Source organism: Xiphophorus maculatus, chromosome 20, assembly GCF_002775205.1.
Source record: "Xiphophorus maculatus strain JP 163 A chromosome 20, X_maculatus-5.0-male, whole genome shotgun sequence".
NCBI classification, from domain to species: domain Eukaryota; kingdom Metazoa; phylum Chordata; class Actinopteri; order Cyprinodontiformes; family Poeciliidae; genus Xiphophorus; species Xiphophorus maculatus.
Window position 1 is genome coordinate 22,395,863 of NC_036462.1, and position 12,477 is coordinate 22,408,339.

The window sequence follows — 12,477 nt, forward strand, 5'->3', positions numbered from 1 at the left end:
GGTTATTATACTTACTGCAAGTCTGGTTCAGGATGGAGATGTTGTGGGGTTAGATAGCTTTAACATAAGGGGCAGGGATATTAACACCAACGCTAATGAATCTAAGCGGTCTAAGAAGGACCTGAAAGCAGCTTAGAGGGTCTTTGGGGGGACGTTTAACTAGTCTGATCCTATCACAGCTGATTTGGAGTTATTATTCATGTTCTCCCATGTGTGAATTTTGTGCACAGACACACCATGCTTCACACATTCCTTTTTTCCTTACTATGAGTATTTAAAGGTATTACTTGCTTCCATTTTTAAACATACAGCATCACATCCATCTCTGATCCTTTTGCAAACACATTTTCACAGAAAAAATCCCTTTGTGTGAGGACCCACCAGACATAAACACACAAGTGTAATCCTCAGACTTCATCAAATCTGACCCCCTTCCTCCTGACATCTGTGTTTGTTTATCTGCACTGTAGCTTCATATTTGATAACGAAGAGTCTATCTTCTTCCTCATTCTTTAAATATTGATCTGTGTGGATACAGATGCTCCCACGATGCACAAGGAATGTTGGCATCATTGAGATTCAGAAATATATCTGTACAATGCATTTTCTATCTCTTGATAGATACAGTTTTCGTAACATTGGATATTTAAGTACAAAATTTTACCTACTTGCATTCTACTATCTTTTCAACAGCTCATGATCCAACATAATGGTGAAGTTTACTTCTGATTTTGGCAGTGTGGTAAAGAACTATTTCACTTCCTCTTTTGCCATCCAGACAAATTTAGATCAGCTCTTATTTCAAATATGAAATGTCAAAATTTTGACTGGGTTAATCTATGCTAAACACAGGTTTGCCACAGCGCAGTTTGTGATACCCTTCTTAAAAATGTAACAAATTGGATTGCTTTGTTTGGCATCTAAACCACAACCAACTTGGAAACCCAATCTAAGAAGGTCTGGAAGCCCCAAAAGTAGTGAACTGTGTTCATAAAAATGTTGGTTGTCTGTTAGCAGCTTATAAACTAAAAATAATCAATGAGTTGGACTAAAACGTAAATTGTGTTGTTTCAAATGCCAAAACAAAAATTATGCTACCTACCTATAAATGTATGCGAAAGCTCCCCATTGAAATACGGGCATGATACGCACAAAATCAAGCTTTTGCTGAAGAGAGATATTCAAACATTTATAACTCAATTAGATAAATTCCTACTAAACCATCCAAGTTCACAAATGTGTACACAAGCATACTGAAAACTGTAACCATTCATATGTAGTTACAGTATATGTGTGACTTTGTGCTGAAAATGACTGAGCCCCATAAACAGGACCTTATCGACCTTAGAGTCAGCAAAGACTGCCCTGTCCAGATGACATGAGCTGTAAGGAAGGGTCCGCCTTAGGAAAACTGCTGGTCTATCATAGGGCACACAGATAGTCGTGTACACCAATTTTCCTTCTACTTTTCCTGTTTTCAGCTTGGGACAGATTAACCAACAGAGAACAAAAGCTGAAAATAGTCAAGTCAGGGACGATTTGGCCTTTTACAATGAAAGAACTTTGGTTTACTTTGGCTGTCTTATGTTGTGGTTTCTATTTCAGTCAGTTCTTTGTAGTTTTTTATTCTGGAGTTTTTGGTATTTACATTCTGAGTCATTCCTGTGTTGCTTAGTTTTTCCCAGGCCATACAAGCAGTCTCATGTTGAGGTCTGTGCTTTGTATCACACTCTAACCTGCCCATAGTTGGATTTCATCACAGGCTTGACTCTCCTTTTGTATGTTTTCAGTTTCATTTTAAGGTATTCCCACATTAACCTTCTGGCTGGCCACTCTTGGGTCTTTTACAACATGCACTGTTAAGGTCACCCAGATAGATCTGGTAGATTTTACATTCATTGGTATGACTGTTAAAGATATATGAAATAAATGAATCCTGCATTGCAGTACCATGAGTACTTTTAAATTCCTTTCCTATCTTTGTGTTTCCTCTAACTTAAACTTTGAGGTTTCTTCACACAGTAACTCCATCCACACCGATGAGTGTTGTCAACAGGTCAGGGGCAGGATGTGTGTTCAGGAGTGACCAAGCCAAAAACAAGGATGCCCGACAGGCAATTTCTCTATGCATATTCAGTGCCAATAAACACAGTGCTCACCTTATACTGTAAAAGCAGTGAGCTTCACTCTTTTTTATTTATTTTTTATATATTTTTAGTACCCCGCCAGGGGGTCTTTTTGTGGCCTCTAGTGTCACTTATTTTTTTAAAGTAGGCTGACAGGAAAAGGGGAAGGAGAACGGGGAAGACATGCGGCAAATGTTGCCGGGTCCAGCAGTCAAACCCGCGATGGCCACGTCGAGGACTCAAGGCCTCCAAACATGGGTCGCGCTATCCCCTACGCCACCACGGCACGCCCCGACCTTCACTCTTAAAGTACTTGGTCGCCATTAAGCTTCAGCCACCCAACCTGAGGCTGAACTGCTTTGGAATTAGGCTTAAGGGATGAGATACCTTTACTTGAAATCCCTTTTGAACTCACTGTTTACGCTTGGAAGTGAAAGGATATTATAAAGACGATTAAAGTTAGACTTGAAGCCTGCATATACTCATACAGAAGAAACTCTAGAGAACCCCAAGAAAACCTCTAGACTACTGTGTTTCCTGGGAAAGCACAACTTAGTTTGCAGCAGAAATGTCTCTGCTTGCATTTAAAAAACCACTGTGTGTGTCAGTGGGCTTCTGATTGTTAGCACTTTATGAGATCAAAGGGATTACTTTCTCGCTCAAAGTAACCTTTGAATTTCTCCACATGCGCCCCCTTGATGTTAAACTTTCTGAGCCACATCTTTTATAAATGTTTGAAAACACTTAAATATGCTGAAATCCTAATAGAATAAACTATTCAAGAAGTGAAGTGTCCAGTTTGTTCCAGTTTTTATTCTTTAAAGGGATTAACTGGGTTTCCTTCCAGGGAACGCCATCTATAAATAGCCCTTATCAGTCTGCAGTGAGCCTGCGCTGCTGAAGCTGCTTCTTAGGCTTTGAAGGCTGCAGCATGACGTCACTCAGGTTGAGTGTTGGTGAAGAAGTGCTCCCTGAGTCATGTTTGGTCAGGGTCTTATCGCACTCACACAGAAGGTCACACACACACACCAAAGTGTGTGTGTTAAATCTTTTGCTTTAAAGATTTGTGTCATTCTGTCTGTGAGTGAATCAATGAATCTGCAGCATCCAGCCATTATTCGCTCCCTGCCTCTTTTCACCCCGGTCGCACTTCAGGCTAATGTTACAGCATGTATTCATTGCCCTCTAAAAAAAAAAGCAACACAAAAAAAAACCACATTAGCTCAGTCCTTTATTTGGGTAAAACATGGGGAAAAATCGATGCTGCGCAGCTTATGGTAGGCTCCATCTTTTCTCAAATTTCTGCCACACAGAACAAAGTCAATATCATAATTCACTTAGGGGGGATTTTAGAGGCTCAAACTGAAAGTGTGTTTTGGATCCGTCTGAGTGAGATGGCGACTTTCTGGAGGTGCAAAAGCAACTGCAGCTGCCAGCTGACCTTTTTCACTTGGTTGTTTCCAACCAGTGTGCGTGCCGGACCCTGATGATGGGTGAAAAGTATGGAAGGCCAAACCTGTCACATTGAAATGAATGATCTTTTATGTGATAACTTCAATAAACTTGCTAAGTACTACAATTAATAACTAAATTGGTCAAATTTTTTTTAATAATTAAATATGAGAAATGTAAAAAAAAATCCTTTCATATTAAATAAACATAAAATGGGTCATGAAATGGTTTCCTGCAATTTAACCCCGCATGATGATGCTAACACTGAAATAATTATAAAATATATAAGTATGAACACATAATAGTTTAAAAATAGTATAATATGAATTTTTACATTTATTTACAAAAAAAATATTTCTTAACTATTCATAATTGTATTTAATTAACAGTTATTTCTAATTTTACCAGACTTCTTAAATAAGTGAATATTTATTGATCCAATTATATATCTATTAGATTCTGGAATGTGGTGAGTAGATACCATCCTCTCTTACACAAAAAGCAACAGGAATGGATCAGTCAATAGTGTTTTAGAGACAAAGGCTAACACGGTGTTTCGAGGCATGGCTGTTCAATAGTGGACAGAACGGTCGACACAAAACAGAAATATTTTGGCCTACAGCCGGCCTCTGAGGCCAGCGCAGCTCAACTTGTCTACTCATCAACTTTTTCTCTTCCCTCACAGTACAGATTCCCGTTCACTTCATGACAAACGTGAGGAGATTTTTATTTGCCGTTGTCGTACCTGAGTTGGTAAGCAAGGATCCATTAGACGATGATCTTCGCAGGATCCTCAAGCCGTCGCTCCAGGAGCGAGACTTGGGCAGCCTCTTCAGCAGCCGGCCCAGCCGCCGTGACACATGACCGAAGCACGCGCTTCCGGCATCCACTTCTGAATCCCCTTTGACTTCCTCCAAACACAAGGACACCTGGCCCAGAAACGTCCTCCCCACTGGTTCGACTCGCCCCAGCCCTTCCCCAACCTCCCGTTTTCCCTCCTCCTGCCCCGAGCGGAGAGGTGCTATCTGTGCCATGGATGGAGCATGTTGACACCATCCGGTGGGCACCGTCCGGTGTGCGTAGCCGTCGCTGGATCGCCTGTCCTGTCGCCGGCTGACCCTGTCCCTTTGTGGACTGCCCCAGCGCCAGCCCACCAGCTGCCCCCCTCTGCCATCCCAGCGGAGCCACTCTGCCACCGGTGCCACGCTCCGAATAAACAGCCCCCTTTCCACACGCTCTGCCACCCCTCCACCTGTTCTCCACACAGAGTCCCCTATGCTCCCACCTCTTGAACGGTGCACCTCACACCTGAGCGTGGAGACTTAAGACCTGAATCTGTGCCGGAGGGCTTGTTCCTCTCTCGTCCTGCTGTTGCCACTGCTCCCTCATCCTCTCTCTGTGTCTACTGCAGCACCCACACACTCTGCAGTATCAACCAGCCAGCTTAAAGAGACAGACACCCCCAAACACTCCTCTCGAAGCTCCTCTGCTACTTTCTCTCCTCTTTTTTTCCCAACAACAAAAACATCTTCCTCTTCGTCAGTGATCGATTTTTATTCAGCAGCCATTCCTCTGACTCCAGAGAGGCAATCACTGACACTGTCTCGTCTCTTATCCCTCTTTTCAGTCTCCTCACTCAGGGGAAGTGAGTCAGCCAGTCTCTTTCGCACCACAACAGTGGAATATCTCGTCTGTGCAAAGCGAACGCATCGTGTGGGTTGAGATGACGTGCGGTCCGTCGGTTATTAATATGCTCTGTGAAGAGGAAAGAAGAAGAGCCACATGGAGTTATTCTCCTGTCCTACTTCTGAAACAGAAGAAACAGGACGATGTGCTCACCGCTTTGACTCACGGTTATTATTACATAATCACAAGCAAGGTCGTCAGAAGTGGGTTTTTGCGCCGATGGAGCAGCTGTCCAATTATTTGTACCTGCTGGAGGAAATGCATTCTTTTTATGTGCTATCTCTGGTGTAAGACAGGTCTGCAGTCCTCCGAACAGTATCCAGCCAAGGGCATCCTAAAAATAAACTTCATTGAAAGTCACCACTGTTTTTTAATGCAGACGGCACTGGAGATGCAGCTTTCCTTATGGTTTAGATCTCAAGAAAATGTCCTAACCCCTTGAACTTATACACAAAGGAGTGACTAATATTGAATTGGAAAGAAAAATATTTTTTCTTTCAACCCTTTATAGAAGTCTCGACCAGCTTTGCTCGTCTAGAGACTGAAGTGTTAGCCTGTTCTTTGCAAAATGGTCAGTCAGACTGGATGCAGACCATCTTTGAACAGCTATTTTCAAGACGTTCCACAGATTTGCTATTGGATTTAGATCTAGGTTTTTTTACTAGGCCATTTTAAAACATCATTATGAAGCTCTGACTGTATGTTTAGGGTCATGGTTCTACTAAAAGACCAGGTTTCCAGCCACTTCTAGGAGAAACATCCCCACAGCATGCGGCTGCCACCATCATGTTTCAAAGCGGCTTGTGACGATCTGTAAACACGGCTTCTCCTGGCACTGGCTTTCTTCTAGCCTCTGTCTCATAAAGAAAGAGATTTGTGAACTCCATGAGTCGTCCTGTCAACAGGATCTCTGCAGCTCCTCCAGATTTACCATTCACCTCTAGGATGCATCTGCAATTTTTTGCTCCTCTTGCCAAGTCTGTAGGTTTAGGTGGAGAGCAATCTCTCAGCAGGCTTTGAGATGTTCCGTGATCTTTTCATTTTAAAATGATTGAACAGATCTCTGCGAGATACCTAAAGGGTGATACACAATTTTATAATGTAAAAGTGCTTGAAAACTTCTCCACAACTCCCTTTCCTGACCTGTCTGCTGTGTTCCTTCCTCTTCATGATGCTGTTGGCTCGCTCAGGCCTTCACAGAACAGCTAGATTTATACTGAGATGAAACTACACACTAATATACAGTATACAATAATTGACTGATATCTGAAGGCAATTAGCTGTACTGGGTTTTATTTATGCACATAAGGAAAAGGTGGTTGAATATCAATGCACATTACTTGTTTTCAGATTTTTCTTTCATTTTCCATCCACTTTGCAATAATTTATTTTGCACTAGAATACTGTAAAGGTACCAAAAATGCAAACGTAAAACACAGTAGAATAATCATGTAGCTGATTTTGACAGACATATTAGCTCTGATGGAAAGTTTAGGCTGAAATGTGTGCTGTCTTCCAGTTTCTCTAGACGTGAGGGTTACGTGCCGTTTTAACACCTCCCCTCCACCCATATTTCCCTTCGAGTGGGGATTTCTGAGCGTGAAACGGTCGAGCAGGTTCTTGATTCAAGACCCACTGTGTGTAAATCACACTGAAAACTCCCTGAAGAGATATCTGGAAAGTATACAAGAGGCAGAGAACCATGAAGGATCTGCAGCAGTGTGTGAGCTTCCTATGCGGTGATGTTAAATTTAGAATGTTGTTTGAGATTTCATGTATTTCATGATTTCAAATTCCAACATGTCTCAGATAATGTATAATAGGTATTGATAGTTGCTGTAACATATTGTCTATTTGCACTGTGAACAACAAATACAAAACTCCACTGGCTTTTCAATTTGCAAGGGAAAATGGCTAAACTGGGAGTGACGGTATTCCAAGATCTCAGTTCCAACTTGTGAGGTAAATGGAACATACTCGAATATTTAACTTAAAATCCAATTTGTCTGCATCAAAACTAACTGTTAAACTCAATACTATGCAAAACCAATATGAGTTTTCATGTGATGCCCAAAAATACAATCTTATTTAGTTTTTCTAATTGTTAGCCGGGTCAATGTGCAAAAAAAAGAGCAAACCGTACAGGTTTTAGTAGCCGGAACTGTAATACGGCTAAGTTGGTTGTGAAGTGATTCCACTAAAATCCTAATTGAAAGACACTAAACATACAATTTTCCTTACAAAAAAACATTAGGTATCAACATCTTCATATTAACAAAAGTCTATGTGGCAGTGGGATATTTTTTTACTAATAATGGAAATATTAATAAAAATATGAGGCTTCAATTTGTTTTGGTGCAGTAGATTTTGGTGCAGTGAACTGAAATAATTTTGGTCATTGCTTACAAAGTTTGCTGTCTGCTGTTTTCAGCTGGAAAAATATGAAATGGTTCAGAAAGAACTCTTTTAGGCACAGACTGTGTGACCATGATGGAAAAGCACTTGAAATACTTTTGCGGTCTGGAATGTTGTTAAATATGGTTATTGTCCATCTGACATTAGTGAAAAATATATATAATCATGCTTAATTATCCACGAACAAACTCTTAATGCATGTTTTAAGACATAACTGATCATTACATGTCTTCCTCTTCCGCTTGGGTGCTAAACCCCGTTGTTAACCAACGGGTTTCAAATAGCTACTGCTTAAAATGTAGCTGTGTAGAAGCATGAGACCGAACAAAGGAGACCACCAAAACCAGGAGTCAAAGCTCTGGATCTACAACAGTATGAGAGCCTGAAAACATTAAATCACATATTAATCTGACATCTGACTGTAATCCCAATGACTCTATTCCTGGGATTTAATCCTAGACATGAGACATTCAGAGCTGGGATTATAGTGGCTGCCATTCCCAGACCATTCCCACTTAAGTCTCCGAGATGACAAGAATCAACAAATTAAATCAAGGAAACACACTTATGTTAAATGAAATTTAAGATGACATTTAATATGACATCTTAAATGAAATAATCCAGATAAAGAGTTTTTATATTAATGAATTTTTACACGTTTTATGTGTATGAGCTGTGTGCAAACCATTAAACATTAGACTTTTAATGCATTTTAAAAAACACCAACTAAGTGTCTACATAAATGTAGCATGTAAATGTATTTCAGTGGCAGTGGGTGGAAGCTGGAATATCTGGAGAGAACCCATGCTTGGACTAGGACCACCTGTAAACTCCATGCATAAAAGTTTCTGCTCAAGATTCAAACCAAGGACTTTCTTGCTGCAAGGCAACAGCTGATATTTCACAAGAGTCCAAAATGTGGCCCAAATGGAGATGAAAAACACAACTGATGGAACTGGGGTGTAATGAACAATTTTCAAAAAAATTATATACACTTCAATACAACTCTACATCAAATTTTAGTACTTTTATGACTATAAATCATCAGAATATAATGGACTCCCAATGTTCACAAAGGTAGACGTCACAACTGTGTGCAAATAGCTAAAATCCACCAGTACATTAAAGACCTTCTGTAAAGACATATAACTGCCTATTTTGATACTTCGGATGCCAAATATAAATTAATATCCATTAATACGCACAGTGGAAACCGTCTCTGTGCTACACAAAAGCTAATATCAACACCCTTAATTATTTCCGCTCTTGGGAGACACAGCCAACCAGCACCAAGAAAAATGAATGACCCTCCTGGATTGGCTGCTTTGCAAACGCCAGCCAATAATGTGTTAACTAGCACTGCGCCGAGATGTTTCAGCTTAAGTTTCTGGGAGTAGGTGGATTATTTCTGCAGGAGTCCACTGTGCTTAAAAACCAAGAGAAATAGCTTATTGCTTTGAGTGGAAAAATTTTTCTTGCATTGTTGCAAGAAAAAACAATGCACAAAAAACAATGACTGATGACTGGGGTCTGTGAGTTTGCTCATGTTCTGTTCAGTTTATAGAGTTGAAAAGCTTCTCTTCAGCATAAGTCTGCCTGCCTATTGACTCATCAACAGATTATGGCCGCTAAACCTATTGGGTTGAGTGAGCTATGCTTCATTTTCTGCCCAGTTACAGTCAAATTAAAACACATTTTTTGTTCACTGCCTGTCTTGTGTTTTTGAAGTGGGGACGCTATATCACCCGTGACACTCTCATCTAACTGTCAAGATGAGGAATGAAAATAAAAACTAAAAAAGCTAAACCCACAAAGATGAAAGGCGGCAGTGGAGTCAGACGACAAGACTGGGCGAAGACGTTAGACTGACAGATTCCTCTGGAGGGCAAGGCCACAGGAGTCCCAGTGGGACCAGCTTCTATAGGCTTCATCTGCAAGTAGGCTGCAGCAAACTGAAGGAGGGCGATAAATCCGAGAAGTGCCGACGGAGCAAAGCAACCAAAACAAAGACGCAGAATAATTTTTATAGCTACAAATCTCCGTCTCTCGTCCCCTGTTATTTGATGGGAGTAGAGGAAAGGCAATTATATGTCCATGTGTGCTGCTGCTATTTTGACACATTTGTTTGCTTTTCTTTTCTGAGCATACCCCGAAAGGACCGACTTTGTACTGTTGCCCTCAGGACTCTGCAGAATTCTCACCTCTGATAGCATCACAGAGAAGCAAGCAGAGGTTCATTGGCAGCTGGCAACAAAGCACGGCTGCTGTGCCTTCCACAAGCTTTCATCCCCGTGAAGGTTTTTTCATGTTGTGTCAGATCCCAACAATATACTTTGAACAATTCACTGCCTTCCTGCTACTCTGTCATAAAGCCCAGATTTGTTGAGTGAACGACTAGTAACTCACTGTTTGAGAAGTTGAGACCTTGGGATATTGTTTTATGCTCTAATCCAGCTGTAAACATCTCTACAGCGCACCATCACTGACCTGTTTGCTGTGTTCATTGGTCTTAATAATGCGGCTTGTTACCTAATGGTCTATGCCAGCACAAAATATCACAAATATTTCACCATCACTGTATCAGTATGTGCAATATTCCCATAGCAAATTATTGATTGGAGCGCAGTAATTGTTGGCTACTGTATTCCAGGAGTTATTAACTTGCATTTTACATGCTAATTCAATATTTAGCCAAGTGAATAGAGCTGAGTAATGCCCACACTAGACTCTAATGACACAGCCAAAAATGCTAAACATCACAGAGTGATGCAACCACAGATGAGACAGAGAGGATTGGAGAAAATGGGAGTATGTGGCAACTAACAGTGTCATCATAATATGTATCAATATTATCGCCAACACATTTTCTAACAATGTCCAGACCTACACTGGTCTCTGTCAAAGATCTGAGGACTTCACAGGACAGACGTATTTTTTATGGAGAGTAAATTACACACAACCAGACTTTTTACCCCCTCAGTATCCAGTCAAATTATCCAGAGTCCTGTAAATCGCCTCATGATTTGACTCAGGTGCGTTGAAACAGAGTGCCGGTGTCATAAACAGCCAATAAAATTCACTCTAGCTTGCGGTTTCAACCAGAGAAAATGTGAATACTGCTACAAGGATTTGTAACTTCTTTGATCCACAAAGAAAGAAGTTCTTAGAAACTGTGTGTCCGTCCGTGTCTCCCTCTGTGTGGTAAATGCTCCAGTAATCTCTGCTTTTGCTCCAGTGAGCTCCTGCTGATAGCACACTAAATCAGACAGCTCCGCAGTGCTGGACCAACTCATGCTCTTTTCTTCCATCCCGCATCCACGTTAAGTCTCTCCTCTCGCAGATCCTTTGTCTCTCTCCATTCCCATCACGTTAGCAACACTTTTTCAGAGAATCTAACTTCTTTTTTTCCCACTGATTCATTATCTGTTCCCTTCTCCACTCCCTTCTTTCATCATTTTCAATCAGTCCACCGTTTGGTTTATCCCACGCTGCTCTGCAGACGCAGCCTCCCTGTCACAGATAGTTGCTGACACAATGCTTGCTCAGCAACCACACATTTACACACAGACATTCACATATACAGTACATGGGTGGCGTGAAGCTCACAAAGGTTGCTGGTGTTACGTTAAGTGTTTGCGGCAAAACAGCGGCCGTTGTGTTTGCCTGTAAACATGTAAAGTCATGACCAGGTCAAATTAGCCTGGCTAAACCTTTCTTTGTCCCACACAGAGATTAAGCGGTGACCTGACTTTCTACAAAACAAGTCAAATAAGTCAGGGTTTCCCCCTTTAAGAGTGGGTTTTTAAATGACAATCAATGTGTGTTAATTTATCAGATGGGGGGTTTCCTGGCATTTCAATTCATTTCTTAAAAATGGTTACTTTGTTTCAGAAAATAGGAGTCCAAATAAAATGAAAGGTGATTTTTATTTTTTAAAATGCTATCACCTTTCAGATTGTCCATTACAGTCAGAAAACTAAACCCCAACATATCATTAGGCCCGATGTTTTCTTGCAGCTAACCAAAGCTGCAGAAAACGTCGCTTTGCAGCATTTTGTTGTTGCAACATGAATTCCAGTCTCTGTCCTCCAGTTTCTTTCTGGTGAGAGTGGAAACACTGGGAGGCAAAGCTGGCTGGACAAGATAAAGGGATTTACGCAGAAGGATTCTGGTTCAGTCTGAGGAGTAATATTTGATATATCCATACAAAACACACTTATCGACATGCTCCATTTTTTGAGTATAAGCAGTCGACCCAAGGCACAAAACCTAAGCTGCAGCTCAGTGAATCTCCTCCTACCCCAGCCCAGATGGGGCCCCCAAAAAGTGCTTTGACTGCTGAAATCAGAGCTTTAAATTTGTTGTTAGGCTTGGACGAGATTATACATATACTTATATGTATATATAATTCCTCCTTAAATCATAAATCCTTAATGTAGGATTTAAATAAATGAAATCACAAGGGGGCTGCACAGTGGCGCAGTTGGTAGCACTGTTGCCTTGCAGCAAGAAGGTCCTGGGTTCGATTCCCGGCCAGGGTCTTTCTGCATGGAGTTTTGCATGTTCTCCCTGTGCATGCGTGGGTTCTCTCCGGGTACTCCGGCTTCCTCCCACAGTCCAAAAACATGACTGTCAGGTTAATTGGTTTCTCTAAAATTCTCCCTAGGTGTGAGTGTGTGTGTGCATGGTTGTTTGTCCTGTATGTCTCTGTGTTGCCCTGCGACAGACTGGCGACCTGTCCAGGGTGTACCCCGCCTCTCGCCTGGAACGTAGCTGGAGATGGGCACCAGCAACCCTC

The 12,477-nt window shown here is 41.3% G+C and overlaps 1 protein-coding gene across 2 annotated transcripts in view; it reads right to left on the reverse strand.

The window, feature by feature from the left end:
- The window catches only part of rassf5 (Ras association domain family member 5), a 34,869-nt gene that overhangs the window by 20,801 nt on the left and 1,591 nt on the right, over positions 1–12,477 (reverse strand). The window contains exon 1 of one of the 2 annotated variants that reach the window (XM_023324733.1): positions 4,324–5,314. The exons of the other annotated variant lie outside the window; for it this stretch is intronic. Within the exon in view, the coding sequence (XP_023180501.1) occupies positions 4,324–4,612 (289 nt within the window). The 5' untranslated portion in view covers positions 4,613–5,314. Of the gene's footprint in view, positions 1–4,323; positions 5,315–12,477 lie in introns of those variants that run through there. 2 annotated transcript variants of the gene reach the window in all.